General features: G+C 39.8%; 2 protein-coding genes across 3 annotated transcripts; one reads left to right on the top strand and one right to left on the bottom strand.

Moving 5' to 3' along the window:
• Positions 1-2,598: 2,598 nt before the first annotated feature.
• On the top strand, positions 2,599-11,076 carry nucb2a (nucleobindin 2a). The gene is made up of 13 exons (XM_030719597.1): positions 2,599-2,734; positions 3,126-3,266; positions 6,051-6,158; positions 6,281-6,413; positions 6,562-6,665; positions 6,897-7,082; positions 7,172-7,262; positions 7,405-7,463; positions 7,536-7,628; positions 8,067-8,156; positions 8,281-8,451; positions 8,617-8,677; positions 8,777-11,076. Exons 1-13 carry the CDS (start codon positions 2,711-2,713, stop codon positions 8,998-9,000), a joined length of 1,485 nt encoding a protein of 494 aa, XP_030575457.1. The 5' UTR covers positions 2,599-2,710; the 3' UTR covers positions 9,001-11,076.
• Positions 11,053-21,406, bottom strand: caprin1a (cell cycle associated protein 1a). Of its 2 annotated transcripts, XM_030719580.1 has the most exons (17): positions 21,257-21,406; positions 19,684-19,818; positions 19,166-19,228; positions 18,615-18,701; positions 16,755-16,996; positions 16,520-16,602; positions 16,198-16,353; positions 16,056-16,108; positions 15,879-15,962; positions 15,611-15,772; positions 13,843-13,951; positions 13,337-13,398; positions 12,894-13,025; positions 12,428-12,587; positions 11,956-12,144; positions 11,745-11,851; positions 11,053-11,623 (listed from the first exon to the last, which is right to left on the bottom strand). In XM_030719580.1, the coding sequence occupies exons 2-17, from the start codon at positions 19,816-19,818 to the stop codon at positions 11,537-11,539; spliced, it is 1,911 nt and encodes a 636-aa protein (XP_030575440.1). In that variant the 5' UTR covers positions 21,257-21,406; the 3' UTR covers positions 11,053-11,536. The 2 variants fall into 2 exon arrangements, with proteins under 2 accessions (XP_030575440.1, XP_030575447.1); XM_030719587.1 differs by lacking the exon at positions 12,894-13,025.
• Between the last annotated feature and the right edge of the window lie 2,540 nt (positions 21,407-23,946).

Raw genomic sequence — 23,946 nt, 5'->3', positions numbered from 1 at the left:
TGGCTCTTGGCTGCCAGAGGCTCACAATGCAGCAAGGTGACTCAATGTTATTGTCTTCTCCTCAGAGAGCCTCCTCCCACTGAATCACTTACTTACACTCGCTCAAGGTGCTGAGCTGAAAATGAAATAAAGATTCTCTTGTTCTGACTTTCAGCTCTTCAGTGGAATCATTTGGATCGTAATCTAGTTGGCAGAAGCCCACATAGGAAATCAATAACATCTTTTCTGAAATGCTTTTGTTCCAAAATAGACCTTAATGTCAGCAGACTAAGGTATATAAATGAGTGTGTACAGGTTCCTAAATTATTAACACACACTATAGCGTAGTATTCAGACAGTAGCCTCCTCTTCATTATGCAGCACATTTTATTATTATATAGTAGCTGATTAAAAAGAAATGCTGATCTTCCCATCCACTCTAGTTTTTGTTCACTATCAATTTCACTTATGATCTATGACACTGATTAATTGCCTTCCAACTCAGTGAACTATTACACTGTCATCTAAAGAGCAGGGATGTTATATTTAGTCATAAGCTCACTTGTCCAGAAAGAAATTAGATTAAATGTCTTGCTGTACCTGCCAAAGCTCATAAATTGTCTTTTGGGATTTTTATTCCAGCACCCAGAATTCCAGGAAGAAGCTAATGTTCATACAACTTCCGGGCAATAGATCTAAGTCTTCTTTCACTCTGCTCCAATCAGCTGTTGAAGGTTTAGCAACAGAAGGAGAGCATTTAATTTGAACAGAGTTTAAATATTTCCTCTGTAATGAGGCTTTCATATATGCTGATTCTCAGAGAACTATAAACAACAGCAGCAGGTATGGATGCTAACAAGGTGCATAATTTCATAGTTGGTGCTATAGTCATTTGCCTTCCAGCATTTTTGAATAATTAAGCTAAACATCCAGTATTTTTTACAGACGTCAACATGATGGCACTAATGGACTCAGACAACATATAACAACAGCGCCCTCTTCTGGGAAGATGGTATCTTAGCGGGTGAATCAGCACAGACCAAGACAAAGTTCAAGCTCTGCTACAGACCATCCTGCAATGGGATGGCAGTATCTGTGAGTTTTCACAACTATTGTGGAAAATATCTTATGTTACACATAGAGTTATACATAGATTAAAAATACAAAAGACAAGGGTGTACAACTGAAAGGGGGCACTGGCAACTTGCTTTCCCTGCTACTTCCAGCACCCTTTACTAGGTATTCATGGGTCAGACTTCCCGTATCTTCAAACGTGACCTTCATTTTCATCCAAAGTACACACCTGTAAAGTTTTGTGGCTATATATTGCACAACTGCAGTGTCATCAAATGGATCGAATCTGTACATAGACAGACATTGAAATACTCAGACAGGAAGAAAGACAGACACACAAAAAGAAAATAATACCAGCCATATGTTTGTGGCTAATCAGCCTGTGAGATGAAGTACAGTTTGATCTTCTATAAGCACACACACACACACACACACACACACACACAAAGTTTCATGTAAGATCTTTCCAGGAAGCCAGTGAACAGGACTGGGGGTGAGAGGTGAACTTGGACCCATTAATCACAGACTGCTGCTTCCTGAGCTCAGAAAAAACTGAGGCAGAGCTGCACTTAGGGGGATTTTTTTCACAGTGGGAGTGAAGCAAACACTTACTGAAGAAAGAGTGTCATTTGCAAACTCATGACCTTATGACCTTAAGTATCGCATACTTAAAGCTGCTGGTGAAGTCCCGGCAGAAGTTTTGAGCCATCCCTCAGGTCTTTGTATTTAGCTTCAAGAAGCCTGGAGAACTATTCCTGAAGACTGTTTAAAGAAAGCTGCCTAAGAGAGTTCAGGCTGTGTTGAAGAATAAAGGTAGTCGTACCAAATATTGATTTTCAAGTGTGAGAATTGTTGTGTTAGAATTTTTCCTTATAGACTGTATTTCCATCTATTTTTGCATCTTTCAATAAATCGCTGGACCTATTTCCCATTTTCCCAGCAGAATAAAAAGAACTGAAGGGTTGCTAAAGAGTTTTGCATCTTTATTAAGACTGGAATGTCTGCATGACTATGAGTCAAGTGGCTTTACAAAGTGTGTTTATATACTCTATTGTAGAACCTATTGCCCATGATTAATGCTCCCATATTATAATAAATAAACAAAAACTAAATCTAGAACTAATAAAAACTCATCTGAAGCAAGCAAAGCAACTCTGACAACTATGATAAACGCAGTTGAGTTGAAAGCAAAAAATTTGAAATAAAATAAAATGAAATGAAAAATACTCAACTATAATAATGGTTAATTGAGTATTTATTTATTTATTTTTCCAACGTAAACACTTTCCTGTTTCTAATTATCAGAAATGAATGAGGCATATAATTAGCAAACGAAATTTGAAACTGTAATATTTTTGAAAAAACAAAACAACACAACTATATTTAAATTTTTTTTTTTAAAAAAAACATCACGAGTGTCATCCACCCACCCCAGCGTGTATTTTCCGACTTATTTTCTTTCCATAAGACCCGCCCACCTGCTCCCCTGTCTTCTCGCCACGTACGATTCAGTGCAACGCAACTTGCTAGTGCATTTGACAGACGGCTTAACTAACCAATCAGGTTAACCGCCAAACGACGTACCACGCTGACTACCGAGCTGGTGGTTGCTGCCGATACCTCTCCACCTGAGAGGAAGCGACGGGTTAAAGAGTAGATGAGGTCCTGTGTTCATACTAAAGTGAGTATACCAGCGACACATCTCTGGGGCTCTTTAGTGAAGCTTTAAAATCCACAATGACTGTTAGGGAAATGCTGAGTAAGCTTTGCTGCTGAGGCCAGCGGTCTAACGTTACATGAGTATCTGATTTCTTCATGCTTGGCACTTATGAGCTAAATCTGTCAGTGACGGTGCTAAAGGCTAACACCAGCAGCTTCCTCTGGTTATTATTAGCCAATAATGTGCAGTGTGTGGAGGCTAGAGGGACTGCTTGAGGAAGATCGAAATGAGGAAGCTGGGTACATGATGAGGCTTACACGCATTACAAACATGAGGCTGTTTATCTTCAGGTACTGTAACATCAAACACATGCCTCCTCTGCCAACACTGCTGTGATTGCTCTCATTTGTAGATGTGGTGGAGCCGGGCCTTTCTCACCGGCTGGCTGCTGCTGCTGGTCCAGCTGCTGTGTTTGGAAGCTGTACCCATCAGCATCGACAAGACGAAAGTCCAAGAACCAGAGAAAAAAACTGAAGAGCCTCCGGCCAGTGTGGTAAGAGATCATATATATAGATATATAGTGCACAAAAGCTGAAAATTCATCATAAACGATAATCCGTGTCCTCTTACGTTACAGCCCTCTTTCACTTGTGGTGCTGGGAGTTAATTGTGTTTATGTCAACACATCAGAATTTGTATTTGGCTTTGATGATCGGTTGGTTGTATCACTATTTAAGTCAGGCACAAATCCCTAAACTTTGCTCGTTATGCCTTTAAGATATGGAGGGTTTTTTAATGTCTTACTTTAGTTGTTGTAACACAGTAGTAACAACAACACCTTTACTAAGTTAAATGGAAAAACGACCTGATATATGATTGTTCTACATTTAAGATGCTGCATTCAAAACTTGTGATCCTACAAACCTATTTCATCCTCAATACAATAGTTGTTACAGATATTAGTGCACAAATACAGGTTAGGGGTGGAGGAGAAAATCAGTAGACCATAATATCATGATATTTTGCGTGGAAATGTTGTATAGATATAGGGACACCAAATATTGAATACTATGAACTAGAGGGCTCATCTCATGCACCACCATCCTATGATAACATTAGCTTAACAAACTTAAATCAGCTCAACCACAAAGCCATCCAACACTGGACAGACTAAGCTTGACAAAGCTACTTCCTAATTCAGAGCAAGCTAATGGCTCAGTCACACGAGTAAAAATAGAACAGTGACCTCCTACAAAAAAAAAAAAAAAAAAATCGGTGGCTGCCTGGTGATTGTATTGAATTTTTGCACATTCTGTGAACGATTGCAACTTGTGGCTAAATGTTTGCTCAGAGCGTGAGGGTGATGCATACTTATGACCGCTTTTGGCGATTGCACAGGTCGCCTGAGTGGAGGCAACCTTTCTGCAGTCACAGTCTGACTTGGACTGACGGCAGTCACTCACAGTGATTGTCGAAGGTTTGCAAACAATTGCTGTCTAATTTGTAAATGTAGACAGATTGCCAGCATGTTGCCATCAGTCAGAATGAGTATTTGTCAGTGAGCACAACTGGATTGGACTTGACTGATTCCCAACTGGTTGTATTCTGGTTATATTCCTATAGAACAGAAAGGTTGCAGAGTGCAAATGTATAGTTAAATGTGAGTTTCTGTCTATGTAGACGGAAACAGGTATTTGATTTTTCAGCTGATTTATCACAGATAATTGCTGTATTATCAGAAACAGATTGCATGTAATTGCCAACTTGACCCCATTCAGTCACAGACTGATATCAGACTGACTCCTTATAATAACATTTATGGCAGGTTTTAGTGACAGTGTTGGTATGCTTGACATAACTGAAGTGAGATAATTTTATCTTATTGGATAAAACAGATACTGACACAGTTTAATTTTGAGGACATAATTTGCTGTTTAAAGAAGGGGATAAATCGCAATATATGTTACTGCAATACTCAGCATATCAGCTGGGTATTGCAGCATGTGTTAAAATTTGAATAATGCACAGAAATGCTCAGTTTTTATTGGATTTAAGGCTGTGGTCTTTACATAAGGCAGTAACACAGGTTGTAGTTGTCATGTGGTGGCCCAGCTTCTTGCTGAGACACTTTACGTTGGATATATCTGATACTGGATATATTTAGTACCAGTCAAAAGTTTGGACACACCTCATTCAATGTTTTAATTAATTTATTTATTTTCTACATTGTAAATTAATACTGAAGTCATCCAGACTACAAAGTAGTAATCTTAAAAGTGTTAAACAAAATATGTTTTAGACTCTTCAAAGAAGGCACCTCCTGCTTTGATTACAGCTTTGCACCCTTGGCATTCTCTCAATCAGCTTCATGAGGTAATCACCTGAAACTGTTTTCCAACAGTCTTGAAGGAGTTCCCATAGGTGCTGATCTAATGTACATTCCTTGTGTTCTTTGGCCCACGTCATTCTCTTTCTCTTGTTGTTCTTCCTTAGTAGTGGCTTCTTTGCAGCAATTCGATCACAAAGTCCAGATTCACGCAGTCTTCTCTGAGCATTTGGTGTTGAGATGTGTGTTCTACTTGAACTCTGTGAATCATTTAGGTGTGCTCTTATCTGGGGTGCTGTTAACTTGTGGTTTCTGAGGCTGGTAACTCTGATGAACTGTGCAATAGAGGTAACTCTTGGTCTTTGACATAACATTTGATTGTCTTTGCGGCTGCACTTGAGGATACTTTCAAAGTTCTTGAAATTTTTCAGTTTTACTGACCTTCGTTTCTTAAAGTAATGATGGACTGTGGTTTTTCTTTACTTAGTTGAGTAGCTCTTCCCATGATATGGATTAGAACATTACTCAAATAGGGCTTTTCACTGTATACCAACTCTGCCTCTTCACAACACAACTGATGATCTCAAACACATTAAGAGGGCAAGAAATTCAAGAAATGAACTCTTGACAAGCCGCAGCTGTTACCTGAAAGCCATTCCAGGTGACTACCTCATAAAGCTGACTGAGAAAATGCCAAGATGTGCAAAGCTGTCATCTAAGCAAGAGGTGCCTACTTTGAAGCATCTAAAATATAAAACATATTCTGGGTTGATTAACACTTTTTTGTTTGCTAAATACTTCCATATGTATTTCTTCATAGGTTGGATGACTTTAGTATTAATCTGCAATGCAGACAATTTCTAAAAACCACTGAATGAGAAGGTGTGTTCAAACGTTTCACTGGGCCTGTATAGTTTTAAGTACACCGGAAGTGGTGATAATAAGATTTGATTACACAACCTAACATGTGCTTGGAGTTTTTAAGCTGCGTTTTATTTGCTGTATTTTTAGGACACTGGACTCCACTATGACCGCTACCTCAGAGAAGTCATTGATTTTCTGGAGAAGGATCAGCATTTCAGAGAAAAGCTCCACAATACAGACATGGAAGACATCAAGGTATCCTGCTTTTCATTTTATTTGGTCTTATCACAGTTGTACTCATTTTAATTTACATGTGCTGCTTCCTGCCAAGTATAATGTAGTGTAACACCAACATTTGCATTTTGTTAATATTGCAGCAAGGTAAACTGGCCAAAGAGCTGGACTTTGTCAGCCATCATGTCAGAACAAAGCTAGATGAGTTGAAAAGGCAGGAGGTAAACCGACTCCGGACCCTGATTAAGGCCAAGCAGGACCTTGAAGGAGGAAATGGTAAATTGTACAAAACAAACATAATTTCATTTTGAATACTGTTTAAAGTATGATGCTCTAACTCAGTTATTTGTCAGAGGTAAATAAAGGAAAGTTCTCTGTTATATATTAATGTTTTACTATGTGACAATAATTACTCCCTGAACAGACATAGCAGTGGACCACCAGGCTCTGCTGAAACAGTTTGAATACTTGAACCACATGAACCCGCATACGTTTGAAGTGGAAGATCTGGATCGACTGATCAGATCGGTAAATCGCAGTGTTCCACGCTGCTCCATACTTTATCAAAAAGTATAACAAAAATTTTGAAAGTGTTGTGAATTTGCACAGTGGAGTGCTACAGTGGCGAGAAAGAGAAAACGGGAGCTAACGCAGCTGCTTTATTTATATTGATTAAAATTTTATTTTTTTTGCTGGGATGTGTATAGCCTTGTGTGGTTATTATTGTTGGGGAAAAAAACGTTTTCTTATTGTCTTCAGGCCACTAAAGATCTGGAGAACTATGACAAAGAGAGGCACGAGGAGTTCAAGAGGTATGAAATGATGAAAGAACACGACAGACGAGAACACCTGAAAACACTGGATGACGAGCAAAGGAGGAAAGAAGAGGAGCACTACGAGGAGATGAAGAAGAAGCATGCCGACCACCCTAAAGTCAACCACCCAGTAAGTGACTGAGGTGCACAGACAATATGAGATCAAGAAATATTGTAATTCAAATGTGATTTTTTTTTTTTTTTGCTTCCATGTTGCAGGGTAGCCAGAATCAGCTGAAGGAGGTCTGGGAGGAAGCAGATGGCTTAGATCCTGAAGATTTTGATCCTAAGACATTTTTCAACCTGCACGGTAAGACCTTTACTAACCAGCACCTTTTAAAATAAGATGATGACTCATTCATTCAGTTAAACATAACTTGTTTTGTCAGATTTACAGTACCAGAACATGGTGTGAACATTGGTCCTTTTTTTTTTCTTTTTCTATAATACAGATACCAATGGAGATGGCTTCTTTGATGAACAGGAGTTGGAGGCATTGTTCACCAAAGAGGTAAAGCTGTGGCTTCTGAAACCGTGTTTCAGAGAAGGTCTTTGTACTGACTGTTGGCCTCTGTGATTTCAGCTGGAAAAAATTTATGACCCCACCAACGAAGAGGATGACATGGTGGAGATGGAGGAAGAGAGGCTACGTATGAGAGAGCATGTTATGAATGAGGTACAACTCACTGCACTCAGCAGCCTGTTTTGATAAAACTATGCGGGCAAAAAAGCCGATCCCTGATTAGCTCCAGCAAATGAGTCCATACGTGAGATGTGGTGGAAGTCTTGCATCATAAAACAGGGTATAGGATAATATTTAGTATCTTTAATACTAATAGTGTTATGTGTGGTTGCTGTCATCAGCTAAAGTGTTTTTATTCCAGCTCATCAGTTTGCTAAAATGCTTGAAGCATAAAAATATATATATAGTAATCACCTTTTTGCAGTCACAGTCTTTGCGAGCTATTTACGTGACTGCAGAAACAAAATAGAAAAAGCACTTAAACCTTATGGTGGGTCCTCTGTTTTATCTGTCTTAATCCTTTCAGTGAATAATAAAGTATATAACACACAACCGGTGCCAAAAGTGTTTCTGCTCTTATCTGTGTCATAGGTGGATTCAAACAAAGACAGGCTGGTCTCTTTAGATGAGTTCCTTGTTGCTACAAAGAAAAAAGAGTTCTTGGAGCCCGATAGCTGGGAGGTGAGACACATTATAGGACACTTCATCATGTTGACAGCTTTTAAGAGTTATTTCATTCAGAAACATTAGGTTAAAAGAAGCAAGACTGTGATTAATGGGTTGCTATTCACTTTGTGTTCTTCAGACCCTGGAGCAGAACCAGGCTTATACTGATGAGGAGATGAGGGAGTTTGAGGAACATCTTGCTCAGCAAGAACAGGATCTCAACCAGAAGGCTTTTGACCTCCAGAAACAGAGAGACGAGCTGGAGAGACAACAGGAGCAGCTTAATGCACAGAAAATGGAGCTGCAGCAGGTAAGGAGTGATACACTGTTAACTTTGCTACAGTAGATTTACACAATGTATCAAGTTGCCCACATCCTAACCTTCACATTTTACCAATTCATTCACCTGTGCTTATATTGTATTTTAAGCAATCCAGTGAACACTATCATTTTCTAATTTACTAAAACCTTACAGGCTGTTGAGCATATGGAACGGCTCAAGTCCCAGAAAGGAGACACTCCACCAGAGGTCCTTGGTGAGTGTTGATTTTGCTTTTCTCTTGTTTTTGTTTTGGTAGTTGTTTGATTTTGAAGGGCTAACCTCTGAGAATGTAAAACTGTTCTCTTTGTTACAGTCGAAGGAAACGCTGTTCTAGAGATGCCTGCGGCTGACAATCAGTTGCACGAGGCCCAACCACAAGAACATGACCCTGCACCTCAAGCTCCTCAGAATACGCCTCAGGATACACATCAGGAGCACCACGGACAGCAAAATCAAGATCAGGCCCAGCATGGTCTCCCCCAAACACATGACAATATACCACCAGGTCATCAAGAAGTCCAGAATAACCTGCCATAACAATGTGGAGAAAACTTCACCACCAGACTTTTACAGCACTCCTGTGTGCAGAGGAGCAGTCCCACAGAGTATGAGGTCCTCTTTAACTGACCTGACCAGCATTAGGGGTTTGAAGTACACTAAAGAAGAAGGAAAACCACTCAAAAGGAACCCGTCATCCCAGATTCCAGTGTTGGTGACAGTTATCCCTTCATTACATAATGAAATTACAACAGTGAAATGACCAACCATGGATTTGGATCCTGATATGTTCATAGCTACATTTTCCCAGTTGTTTGTTTACATTAGAAATTCCCAAGGGTGTAATAGAATTAGGGTGTAATAGAATTAAAAAAAACATTTTTTATGCGCTGTTAAACCTGTTTGCTGTTCAAAATGGCTCGCTGCTCAATCAACATCCCTTTCCAAGAGCCTTCTGGATGTATACAGAGCAGCTGTTTAGGAAGATAAAAACTTGTTTTAATTATAGCATTTGAGACTGAACTATCAGGATACTCCAAAACATCTCCAAAAGAAAAGACATGCATGAATCGTGGTAGAAACTGTTTCCCTGAACTTTAATACTTTAGTTGACTGCAAGAAACATTTTAAAGATGTTCTATTTAATTAAAACCTTCAAAAAAAAAAACCTACTCTAGCAATTTTAATCAGCATACAGCATTTTCATGCCATCCCTTAGACATACTTCACTTGGAAAAAGGAAATTAAGGAATTATTGATACGGCCAGTTGCTGTGTCATGTAATAACCCACAATCTACAAGGTCCTGTCAGATCTCCAGATGTCACTGTGACATTCAGTGTTTTAACCTTCATCAACATCGTGAAGCAAGGTCGCTCAGTCTTTTTGTAAAGACATCATTTTTCAAATACTTTGCTACTTTCTTAATGGTCATTTTGCTTCCTGCCAAACCACCAATCTACTTTTTTCCTACTATAAAACAGTTTTTTGTTTTTTTTTTTAAATGTGTACAGTCAGATTTACTGTTTTCTGTACTGTACAACAACAAAAAAGTGCTCTTGTGCACATACTTTGTTAAAAGTGCAAGATTAAAAAAATAAGATAGGAGTGAAATCCTGCAAACAAGCTACGTCCTCACAAACCTCAGATCCTGCAGAATCTTACTCGTGGTATGACAGTGTCTGAAAATAATTTATAAAAGTTTGCATTCAGTTTTAAGCAACAGTACAACCTCTAAGATAGTGCTTTTGGTTTTTTTTAAAAACAGTATTTTTAAACAGGCTCATGGTTCATAAACAAATGTGTATTTGTTACATTTATTCATGAGTCGATCGTGATTCTGACAGTTTTGATATTTAGTTTATTTAGGGTTTACACTTGTACATTGGTGTCCCGGAACCTAACCAATTTAGTACTTTGTTAAAACTGCTGGATTTGTTAAGTTTTATTAAACTATCAGACGTTACCAGCTTCACAAAACTTTCTATTCAGCCTGAGCTAGCTACTATTACATGAAAGAGAACATCAGCATGTCTGGCCGGTTTGGTGTTAAACGCTGCATTATCCAGTGTGCTTTTGTTCAATGTAAAGTTGTTTCTTCAACCCGCCTGGCAGACTATGACCATGTAACACAGATGTTTGCGACTTACTGCCACTTCTCACTGAAGGCTTAATTTCCAGCCAATGAGATCGCTGCCTTATTGTGGTTTTCCATTACACAAAATTTTGATGTTTTCTCTTACTTGCTTTGTCAGTTGTTTTCTGTGTGCCATGCAGTATAATTTGCACAAACTGTAAAACTGGTGTTCGATTTCTTGCTGCTGGAGTCATTTGACAATCTTGCACACCTCAGTTTAAGAAAATAAAATGGTTCAGGTTGTCAAACTGATTTCTTTGGTGATGTTTCCTCTGGACATTTATCTTCAGTAAAACCATTTCTGAAATGAACAGATGCAGTGCAACACAAAGGCTGCACCAGTTTCTGCAGCTTCTACTGGAACTGAAGGCTGCTCTGAATTAAGCTAAATTCTACACAGGATTGTATCAAGATAACCTGCTGACCGTACAGAACAAAACTGTCAGTAACAGAAGGTAATAGGGCACAACTTTATTGAAACAGTCTCAATAACAGTGTACAAAGTGGTGATGATGCAAGAGGTGACACTGGAGTTAAAAAAAAAAAAAGTAAAAAAATTAAATGACCGAAAATTATAAGAAGGTGGCTAACAGCACTCATGGAATCAAATTGACGGGGGGGGGGGGGGGTATTTTTTGCATTTATTTTGTACAAAAAATAAATTAATGAAATCTTTCAAGTTTACAGGAATATCTATTTGTTGTTTTTCATCACACATACTTGCTGATAATCCTACATGTAGTTAAATTCAGCATTTTGTGATAAAACATCAAGAAGATCTAGGCAGACCGAAGCAGGCTGACTGATAAGTAGGCCAGGAGTTAAAAAAATAAGATTACCGATGAGAAACAAAACATTGTTATAAAAGTGAGCTGGGGCAAACACATTCAAAGAATCCTGAATGTTCAACGTGGCGCAATTCGACGGTCCTCGCGATCCTTTAAGATCGCATTGCTTGCACATTACCTCGGGACAAACCGCGAGGTCCTTGGGCTGCTCCGCGTTTGTAGCCTTGCTGATATCCCTCCTTAAAGAAATAATAAGTCTATAAATGCTGTATCATTAAAAGTGTATTTGTAATTATGCTTGTTTATTAAAGACCAATGTACAGTCAATGCAAAGAATTCTATTAATGCATAAACTCTTACCCGCTGGTAGGTACTACTGGAATAGTCCCGAGATGTGTTGAACTGAGTTTGACCATAAGCACTGCTGGGAGCGTTTGAGAAAGGTGGACGATAGCCTTCATATCCCCCTGATGACAAAAAGACATTAAAACTGACAGGTCAACAGTTGTGTTTCAAAATGAATTGTACAGTGATTATTGCAAGTCTGTGAAAAACCGTTTGATACTTGTACCTCTAAATCCATTTGAGGAGCCTCGATACCCGTTCATCACGCCACGGGTGTTCCTGGGTCCGCCCCTTGGTACAGCCCTGCTGTTGTAGAAGGACTGCCCAGACTGTCCAAACCCTGCAGCCGCAGAGGGCTCTTCATGTCCTGCTGCTGAAGGCATAATCTGGTCCTGGGCCTGGAATGCACCAACAACTGGAGAGACGAGGCACAAAAGACCTCAAAATGTCTGTGATGCACTGTTGGATGTTTACTTGTACAGTTTGGTTTTAAAATGCAAAATTACTTCCTGAAAGCAGAGAAAGCTGAATGACTTCTACTATATGGCCTGTTCACCGACTCATCATAAAAGAGATATTCTGCATTGCAACAAGGTGAAGCTTGGGAACCTCTTAATATCCCAATACATCATTTACCATTTTGCTCATACAAAATTAAATACATGCTTCAGGGTTTCTATACAAAACAAGATGCACACCTGACTGTAACCTTTCCTGTGGGATGTCAGGCTGGTCTACAGTATTCTCTGGCTGGCTGCTAAAGCCCTGTCCATAGCCACCAGGGAACTGGCTGGGCTGCTTCAAGGGGTCTGCTTGAACATCGGTAGTGGGAGGTACAGGTGCATTCATGTTAAATACCTGAAAGGAGAAACAAAATGTTTTCTCCATTTCTGTTCATACCTATATTGTACGAAAAAAAATAATCACAGTTTCTGACAATGGCATGGGGAGACAAGTGCTCTGCAGTTTGGGAAATGTTTAATTGTTGCTGGTTGCACCAATAAATGACCAGTTTTTGCTGCTACTAATAAAACATATCAACCAATCTTAATTGCTAACCCATTGCTTGTACAGGTATGAAAGCTGACAGTTTCCAACAGAACGCATCAAGTCCAAACATGTTCACTGTGACACTGTTTTAAATGGACCCAACAGAAAGCGTACCGCTTGCACTGACTGGAAAGGTGCTGCGTTGACATTGATGCCTCCAGTGAGGGTGGGTTTGGAGACAGGAGGGAAGGCAGAGGACAGAGAACATGGGGCAGGAGACGGTTCAGATGACAGAGACAATGAGGCCTGGGTAGGTATAAAAAGGAGGGAATTTGGAAGGCAAGGAAACAAGGAATGCGGAGAAGTCAGTGGGAGAGATGAGATCTATGATTTTTCGCCTAAAAGCTCCTTTTTCTGGTATTACAATATTCAAATGAATCAAATAACTCCCTGTTATACACAGCAGATAAAGATGTGTCGGAGAGCATCACATTTAATCGATGTATGCAGAAGGAGTTTTGAAATACTCTCTTCATAATACAATACTCTAAACTGCACCACTTAAGCAGAAGAGCAGTCTCAGCACCCACATCCTGCAGTGGCTCCTCTCTACTTACTTGTGAAGATTCCTGTGGTCCAGACACTGCAGCTGTCTGCGGAAGTCTGGAGTCTGAGTGGACTGTCGGAAGAAATTTAAAAAGAGAGAAATTCCTCAAAAAATGCAGACAAATGGTGTATTTTAGGAGTTGTGTCAGAAAGCAGTGACGAGACCACTCAATATTAGATGTGCACTAACTGTTAATGAGATGTGCACTAAATTATAAACAATAAACTCCTATTAAAAATAAACAACTGTTTTAAAATCTTTTAGCCTTTTATCACATGATCTCTGAATGAGTACAAAAGCTGCACAATCATACAAATTTAAACTGGATAACAGACATAAGGACCACAAAACTGATGAAACAACAGAAATACTTGCCACTGCCATTGGTAAATATCCTTTTTTTGGGGCAAAGGAAGCCAAAAAAAAAAAAGGCAAATGTATCCAAGACAGATGTTCACTGATAAATCAGTGGATCCCTGTTTAGTATAACCTGCGAGTAATTTAACTGTCACTCACGTAGAGGACCGCCCATCTGTTGCAGGTCAACAGTCTGCACAGGCTTCATTGGCTGCGCAGACACAATGGCTGGATCCAGAGCCTGACCATCAAACTCCAACATGGAGTCCTACAGGAACAAAACAAGAGTAAACCTAACTGGATGAGATTTAGAGTCAGTCCGGTAAGCAAGTAATGGCTCAAAAATGGTTTTGTATTGGTCCTACACAGAGCCTATGCAAAGCTTTGAAGACAACCGTCTACATGTTGTAGCTGCTTTCTGTCACCAGGGGGCGGTGTCACAAACAACTGTGTCAGCTAGTCTTGCTCATGCTGTTGGTTCTGCATTGACGTTATGACCTACAAACAGTTAAGGGGAACTCAGTGAGACATGGCTGCTGCAGCCAGTCTGCTTTTCATGCTGCTTTACTGATCTTTGACGTTTTTCGTGCGTCTACTTTTACATGAACTGTCCTGTCGCTCCTTTTTCTCTCTTCAATCACCATTCAAGCTACGGACAGCATCATCCACCTCTAGCTATGTGCTGTTGATTTTTTTTGTTTTTTGTTGTTGTTTTTTTTTGGGGGGGGGGGGGGGGGGGGGGGGGGCTACAAGTAAGCATGTCTGCATAGCTTGCATATCCTTTGCTCTGTGTAGGCAAATACCTACACTAATGGAGACAAACGTGATACCTTAAGTCCCAAATAAGTTGGGACACCACCACTGAGTTAAAGGATCTGAGTTCCAATTCCTATGTGAGCTTCTTTCTAAAGTACGTGCTTCAGGGGCTTATCCTGATCTCGTTTTAACTGTACTTCTTTTGAATTGTGTATCTAATCCCACTGAATAGGTTTTAGTTTTTTCCATCTACAGCCTTTTTTTTTAAATGTTTTTTAAGTTTGCTTTCTTATGTTAGAAATTACAACTTGAGTAGCTTTTTGATGCACTACAAGTATGTTCTTTTACTTTTTCTTAAGACCCATAGGAGGATTTCATATATTTTGTCACAGATTGCTAAAACAGGCAGGTCATGTTTGTAAATGAGAACTAGTTCTCAAATATTTTTACCTGGTAAAATAAAGGTTAAAAAAAAAAACAAAAAAACATGCAGTCGTGTGGTTTATCTTTACCCACCCTTTTACTAAGTTCACCCTAATGTGTCCACCTATCGGTTAAATAATTAATCTTTCGTGTCAGGATGTGTTTCCCTTTGCACCTGCTCAGGACTACAAACAGGTGGTGACCGTGGCTGAAGGAAAATAATCAGTATTGCTTATTTCAGACGTGAGAATCTGTGTGCATCAACTGTTGATAAACTTTCCTCTTCTGTCTAGAAATGAATAACCAGATAAATAATGCATTTATACATGTTGCACATGCCACGCAGGTAGACATTCAGACATTCAGGCACAACTTACGTGTGATATCTACTGAAAATTTAGCAAACAGGCAAGTAAAGTACTAACCAAGATCACATTGCTCACTAGATCTAAATGTTTTTACTGCTACACAAACAGACAAATCTTAAGGTTATGTATATAACGCCGGTTCTCTGAGTAGCATGAGTAGGTGTCTTGTTTGAGAGTATAACAGTGCAATGCATAAAGTTACACCTCAAAGTGATTTTTTTTTACTGGTCTCACTTTGATTACACTACCTGACCAGCAACTGAGTAGGTGGTAGTCACTCAACTACCATTACATGACCAGAACCAGAATTAATTAAGTACATCAGTGTCCATCCCTGAGCCATAGGACACTACAGTATACAGTATGCTGAACCACCTAACCTGCATGAAGTTGTATGTCCCTTGCATCTGAGCCATGAGGTCCTGCACTGCCTGCTTTCTGACCACAGGGTCGGTGGCAGGAGGGGGAGTGACTTGGATCACAGTAATAATTTGTTCTGGAGCCAGCTGGGCAGAGGGCTGGTGCTGGAGGGAATTCACCATCTATTCAATACAGACACATGATAGGCATATTAGACTCAAATACAGGAAGATGGAAAATAGGTTTTTAAGGTACTGAGTGCTGCAGTGATACAGTAGTGGAGCATACCTGAGCCTCCACAGTCCACTCTTCAACTTGGTCTTTGTCTGTGCTGCTGTATGTACTTTCTGGAATGAACTGTCTGTTTACAAACTGCAAGAGAAGACAGCAGACTAAAATGTAATACAACAATTCAAGGAAAGAGCTGGTCTGTGGTTTCTTGTGGAGCACATATACAAATCTCACCTCTATAGTTTCCACTTTAACTGGCTCTGTAGTTTTTTCACTAGCCAATCCTTCTGAAAAATTTTTAAAAAGCATACATGAGGAAAGCTTTCTTTATGGGACAAACACATACCTGTCACACCATTTACTAATTGTTAGTTACCATGTTCCGATGGCTGCTCTCCAGCTTTAGACTCAGCCACCACAGTCTGCTCCTCTTGTTCCTCTTCCTCCTCGCATGTCCCATTTTGATGAGTTTGCGCTCTGTCGAAGTAACCACTTTGCAACACTTTGTCCAGAGTGTCCTTCAGTGACTTGTCTGGAATAAAGATAGAAATTCAAGAAAGATTTTAAACACCCAAGATGTTCAGATTGTTATCCATTATGCCAAACCACAATGGTTTGATTTAAACATCTGCATACTGTGTAATTAAATATTTAGGCGTTGTGTGTGGTGGATGATGTAAAGACATGAAAATACTTACATGTGGTCCCTGCCACAGCCTTGTCTCGGCCCTCAAGCAGTTCCCACAAGTGTAGTGAGGCTTCTTCATATTGGTCAGTCAACCTGCAAATCACACAACGAATGCAGGTAAATATATAGTGTAGTAGTAGTATGTTGTTGGTCCCAGTTTTTCAATATCCTTACTGAGCAACATATTTAAGCAGTGATAACTAAAATGTAACTTTTGTGCCAGTGGAAAACTGACAACTGCATACCTTACATTATAGTTCCTCTCAGGTCCCACCAATTTGTAAAACTCATCAAGGGATGTGAGTTCAGCATCAGTGAGCAAAGGAGAACCAGAGGCATCAGGCCGTTTAAGGTCCTGCCTGACACTGTCCTCTCCCAGCTGGTCCAGTAAGTACTGAAGCTCCAAAACGCTCTTCAGGCGTCTTTGTTCAGTCTCCTCTCGCTGCAGCTGTTCCCGTCTTGCAGACTTCTTCACTGCCTTCTGAATCTGGACACATTCGGGAAAGATTTCACAATTTTAGTTTCACAAGGTGTCACACACCCATTAAGTTCATTCTGTACGTCACTGAACTTGAGAGAAAAAAAATATGAGCAGAGTCCAACCAATTAATCGTTTCTGTTCATAGCTTTTGTCATTTTAAGTTTTTTTTGAGCTATTCTCTGATTTCAGGCGTATTTTATCGATTACATCAGGTGTTCCAAACTGTGACTGTTTTAAGGCCAGATCTCAATATGGAAACTACACTATATGGACAAAATTATTTGCTCATCTGCCTTCACACGCATATGAACTTGAATGACATCCCATTCTTAATCCATAGGATTTAATATGGTGTCAGCCCACCCTGTGCAGCTATAACTGCTTCAACTCTTCAGGGCAGACTTTCCACAAGGTTTAGGAGTGTGTTTATGGGAATTTTTTGACCATTCTTCCAGAAGAGCATTTGTGAGGTCAGACACTGATGTTGGACAAAGAGGCCTGGCTCACAGCCTCCACTCTAATTCATCCCAAAGGTGTTCTGTTGGGCTGAGGTAAAGACTCTGTGCAGGCCAGTCAAGTTCTTCCACAGCAAAGTCGCTCATCCATGTCTTTATGGATCTTGCTTTGTTCCCACAAAGTTGGGAGCATGAAATTGTCCAAAATTTCTTAGTATGCTGAAGCATTAAGTGTTTCTTTCACTGGAACTAAGGAGCTGAGCACAACTCCTGAAAAACAACCCCACACCATAATCTCCCCTCCACCAAACTTTACACTTGGCACAATGCAGTCAGACAAGTACAGTTTTCCTGGCAACCACCAAATCCAGACTCGTCCATCTGACTGCCAGATTTAGTAGTGTGATTTTTCACTCCAGAGAACACATGTCTCCACTGTTCTAGAGTCCAGAGGCAGTGTGCTTTACACCACTACATCCTATGCTTTGTATTGTGCTTGGTGATGTAAGGCTTGGATGCAGCTTCTCGGACATGGAAACCCATTCCATGAAGCTCTCCACACTGTTCTTGAGCTAATGTGAAGGCCACATGAACTTTGGAGCTCTGTAGTGCTTGACTGCAGAAAGTTGGTGACCTCTGCGCACTCTGTGCCTCAACCCGTTCTGTGACTTTATGTGGCCTACCACTTCGTTCCCAATTTCTTCCATTTTGTTATACTACCACTAACAGTTGAGTGTGAAATATTTAGTAGTGAGGAAATTTCACAACTGGATTGACTGCACAGGTGGCGTCCTATCACAGTACCACGGTGGAATTCACTGAGCTCCTGAGAGCAACCCATTCTTTCACAAGTGTTTGTAGAAGCAGTCTGCATGCATAGGTGCTAGATTTTATACACCTGTAGCCATGGAAGTGATTGGAACAACTAAATTCAATGATTTGGATGGGTGAATGAATACTTTTGGCAATAAACAAAGATTTCCAGACACAGTTTTCAAGAACGCCACTAAAAGTCACTAAATGGTCATATCATGTGGATAAATTAGGCAAATTATATCTGGGGGAAGAGTCTTTGAGATATACTTATTTTTAAAGGGGGTCCAAACAGCATAATTGACGATAAGGTTTTTATCAGCAAATTAAAAGCACACCTACAACTTAGGACTCACCTCCTGGCCCAATGCCAGAAAGCTCTTCTGCAATTCTCGAGCAAACTCTAGGTTGTTGATGATCTCTTGATACTTCGACAAAGCCTCCTTCAGGCATGACATGGAGAGAAATTTGAGATGTGTTTAACTGGAAATTATTTAAAAAACAGATTTTTCTAACAGAACAGGAGGCAGTAACAAATGAAGATGCAATATGTTCATAACAATGATAATACATTAATACAAAAAAACCCCCAAAACACTTATTGTTTATATAAGATTCTTACATTTACAACCCTGTTTCCAAATAAGCTTGGAGAAAGGGTAAAACCTAACTCTGACTTTCAGTGGTCTCTGGGACATAAACTGCATGTCTAAATTCACTAATCAACAACAGAAACACTTCAGAAGTTTGGTAACTGGTTTTGTAAATTTTTACTTTAAGTTAAACTTATAGAGCATTTCATAATGGCTCTGGGGTTAGGGTTAAAGGATTAAAGTGATAGAATTTGTTTTGAACACTGCAACAAAACAAAGCTGTGTCCAAATGAGAGGCCATTTTCCTGTCTTACCAGCTGATCCTGATTTAGTCTCTCGCCCTTATTCTTCCGTGCCTGGTAGTCATCCAGTTTGGACTGTAAGAAGAATATTGAAAAACAAGAAATGTGAAATTGATGCTGAATTTAAATACAACCGAGAAAACTTATTTTTAAACATTTCATCACTAGATTCTTACCAATATGATAAGGCGGTTTGATATTATCCACATTTCTCAGACAAAATAAAGAACAAATGACCAAGACGGAGGAAAACTGGGGTTCATAACTACAGCTGTTGCTGTCTGTTGGCTGGATTCAATGGTACCTACAGTACCTACTCCAGCCTTTTCCTCTGATATTCAAAATAGATCCCATCACCTGTATTCTCCCAAATCAGTAAATGTGATAATTATGACATATTTCGTGACAAAAGTATACATTTTCCAACATTCACTACAACACAAAGTCTTCGCAACTTATCTGAGGTTAAGCAAAACCTTAGTTATGTGCCAGCATATTTTCATTTTAAAATAACTTGATGACTTAGATACCTTTTTTTTTTCCATATTGCGGACCTTCTTGTCAATCACACCAATAATCTGCTTCATGGCCTCAGAATGACTTCCATTTCCCAGGTCTGGAATGGCAGACTGGACAGCACTGTTGCCAGCTGTTGCTGAAGGCATCTTTAGAAAGGAAACGTAGTTAAAAAAATAAATAAATAAAAAATTAGACCTGAATAAAACAAACACAAGCAAATCTAATCTATTGCAATGTTCAAAAACTCCAGTAATTACAAGTTTGACAAATTATGCCTATTTTAGGGGTATTTAGGTAGTTTTGTTTTTATTTTCCCCTCAAGAAAGTCTCATCTTTTCAAACTGTTGCAGTACCCATACTCAGGGAATCTCTGCACTCTTGTACAGAAATGGCGGTGAACACCAATACGATCATATACTTATGTCTTCAAACCCGGCTGCCAAGCGTGCACCTGGTTTAAAAAAAAATAAAATAATCATAAACCAGGTGTCAAACTCACGCTCTCCAGTGGCTACATTTACAATACTATGTGATGTCTCAGATTTTCAGTTATTGCAGCTGACAATACACAGAGGGGAAACCAAAGAGGTTCAGTAAAACAGATCTTTATCAATAAAATGAACCCACGGTGGTGGCTTCTATTTATCTTTTATTTGTCAGCTGTATATTAAATAAGCTGGCATCGTCTGCATTGTTATTTGTATTGTATCAGTCAGGTGCATCCCTATATGTAAATGGATTTCATGCCGAGCTCAGCTGGGATAATATTCACTTTACGTAACAGCTATACGTTTTGAACTGTGATGACTGCTCCGCCAGCTTAACGTCTAAACTACACATTAGGGCACCAAACCCTGACTTAAGCCCACAACTCCGGGTCAGTGAAAGTGATACTTACTGATGTAATTATTTGAGCTTTTATTTGAGCTTGAGCACTAATTAAATCGATACCTTGAGATACAACCTAATATTGATCGCTAAGTTGTTGGCTAATACCAGCAACATGTTTAAGTGGGCTTAGATCCACGCAAGGATGCCACATTCAGTTTAACAGAGGAAGTTATTAGAGATTAAAATGTCGGGCCTTCAATTCAAAGTTAAAATCTTTCACGTTAGCTCCCGTGGAGACACAGGCTAACCTCACTGACGGGTGCTAACAACACAAAAATCCGCATCATACCGTAAGCCTGTAAACTCACTGCTTCGGCTTTGTTGCCAAAATAAACTTTCACTGATGCGAGCTCGCCGTTAGCTAGCAGTGCCAAATCAGTTTAATAAGCACAGTGCGCTTTTCCTAATCTCCGCGTCCCATTGTTAGCAGATAGCGTGTTCGGTAACGATGTACTACTAAACCCACGAGTTAACTGGATGTCAGTCAAAACTAACTGTTTAATCCATATGAAACATCCATCACAGCTTCAAAGGAAAAATCGTCGTTTCGGGACGTTTGGCGTTAACTGCGAAAAACAAAGAGCACCTCAGGACGCCGAGACAACTCGTTTCGTGCAGTCGTCTCGAGTCCAGATGATAAAGACGGTTTATAAAAAAAACCCTAAAATAACAGTGACCTCATGAACGCCATACCTTTAGACTCTTTGTCTTCAAAGAGATCTCCCTGGTCGTGTTTAACGTTAGCTGTGTGGCGTTAACTGCGGTCCGGTATCTTTCACTTCGAGCGGTGTTTTTCTAGAAGGATGCTCCGATTCGCACCGACCAATAGCTGCCTGGCTACTGCAGAGCTAACAGTAGCAGCTAAAAGGACCCCACTGCTAACCTCAACGCTGCCTGACAGTAAAATATGCTTTAAAAAATAGACACTTTTCGACTTTTTCCTCCTTTTTTTCTTCTTTTAATTTCATATTTTTATTAGCAAATATGGCATGTTGATGTAATACATAGATAAAATTACTGTTTCTGTGGCCTTTGATGGCACTTGACATTCCCTTTTTATGCGTTTCCTTTTTACTTTTCAGCGAACCATTTCTTCCAGTTCACGTCAAAACTAATTATACTACGCGTATTTTATTTATTTATTTTTGTTACAGAACAATTTTTTGTGGAATAAAAAACCTATTGTAATTATTTTTTATTTAGTTTCAAGCTAATTTAGTTTCAGTGGCGTTTGTGTTGTTTCAAAATGTGTAGTTTCATTTGTAATTTTTTTTTTCAACTGCTCCCTTTACATTTCGCCGCAGTGGATCAGCTGCGGTCTCACCATATCCCTAGCATCCTCTTCTGTCACATCCCCTCTCTGCATGTTCTCCTTCACCGCCTTTCATGAATCTTCTCAGTGGTCTTCTTCTTCTCTTCTTGCGTGGCAGCTCCATATTCAGCATCCTTTGTCCAATATATCTACTATCCCTCCTCTGCTCATAACCAAATCATCTCTGTCTTGCCTCTCTTAACTTTTTCTCCAAGCCATTCAACTTCAGCAGTCCCTCCATCCTGGCCACCCCCAACAAAAATCTTAACATCTTCAGCTCTGCTGCCTCCAGCTCCACCTCCCGTCTTTTTGTCAGTGCCATCTCCAAACCATACATCATACCAGGTCTCTCTACCATCTTGTAAACCTTTGCTTTCACTCTTGCTGCTATCCTTTTGTCACAAGTCACCCCCTGACACTCGTCTGCACCTGCTCCACCCTGCCTGCACTCTTTTCTTCATCTCTCTTGTGCACTGTCCGTTGCTTTGGATAGTTGACCCCAGGTATTTAAACCTTTACTACCTCTGCCCCTTGCAGCTTGGCTGTTACACCTGTCTCCTTTTCATTAACACACATGTATTCTGTCTTGCTTTCCCTGAGCATACTTCCACCTCTCCAGGCTCTCCAGGCTCTCACTCCCTGCTCCCTGCTCTCACTACAGATCAAAATGTCATCTGCAAGCATCATTGTCCACAGAGACTCCTCATCTGTCAATCTGTCTATCACCACTGCTAACAAGAAGGGGCTCAAAGCTGATCCCTGATGTAGTCCCACCCCCACCTTGAACCCATCTGTCACTACTGCACACCTCACCACTGTCTCGCTGCCCTCATATATGTTCTGCACCACCCTCACATCTTTGCCACTCCTTTTTAAGTTAACTGGTGTTAGTCTCCTGGTCACTAACAGGTGAAGCAACGCTTAATTAGAATAACTTTTGGAAAAAAGAGCCATTTTTAATTTGTAAAAAAAGCCATGCTCATTTCATCACTGTAACATTTTGGAAAAACATAATCTTTTGAATGTTGATCATTTTAAACATTTCAAGTAGGCTTGTTTTTTGGGTTTTTTTAATGGACTTTTAAATGAATATAAAAAGTGACTTGGGATTGGCACAAGGGCCACCATCAGTGGGAACTGTGAGGTGCTTCATAGGCGCACCACATTTGGACAAACTGCTGTCAATAAAGGGAACTAAAAATTGGAATAACTTATCGGCAGTAAAAGAGCGAACTACATATCCACTTATAAAGAACATCTCAAACAATGGCTGATGGGAAACCATCAGTGGAGAAGGAGATAAATGATCAGACTGACATGAGCCGTCCTGGTAATAGCAAAGACTGAACAGAAGATGGTGCTTGTGTCTCAGACACCCAGAAAGAGCGTCATGCTTGAGACGTGATGAAAACCCATCTCTAAACCAAGTTCACTAATGTGCGGCACTTGGTCTTATTCACTCAAACGGAAACCCTGCGGGGTGTAGTAACAACTGTTGAAATGAAGAGCTTAAACCAGAAAGTGAAGCAGCCCACAGAACATGAGCGGAACTGAATTTTTCAGTTTTTTAAGGCGTAGATCAGACTGGCTTTAATGTACTAAAACACAGTCCACTACACATGTAGGCCTATAATGACCGCAGCGGATCAATTTTCAATGACCACTGCATTTATATGAGTCAAAACAACAATCTTAATTGGGGTTAGAATTTATGTACACTTAAAAAAGATAAAACATTTCCCACTCAATTCAGCATCTTTTGCATTTCTAATGTTTTTATTCCAATATTTCTGCATAATAGAGGGTTTAAAAAACACTCCTCAGGAGATCAGAAAAGGTCTTCTTACACACTTCATATTGTAAAAACTGCCATATATTATTGCACCAATATTACTAGAAAATCAGACCTTTTCAATTGCATTTCATATTTGATTTTCACACCTTCCTTTATGATCCTTATGATCTCTGCTGAATACTGAGCATGGCTATAAGTAGTAAGGTGGGGGATGCACGGATCTGTAGGTCGTCTCCTTCTGATGTGGGTTGCTGAATAATGGCCGTACATCCTTCA

This window comes from Archocentrus centrarchus, chromosome 3, assembly GCF_007364275.1.
Source record: "Archocentrus centrarchus isolate MPI-CPG fArcCen1 chromosome 3, fArcCen1, whole genome shotgun sequence".
NCBI lineage: Eukaryota > Metazoa > Chordata > Actinopteri > Cichliformes > Cichlidae > Archocentrus > Archocentrus centrarchus.
Note: the sequence above shows the minus strand (reverse complement) of the source record. Positions and strands in the feature narration are given on the sequence as shown.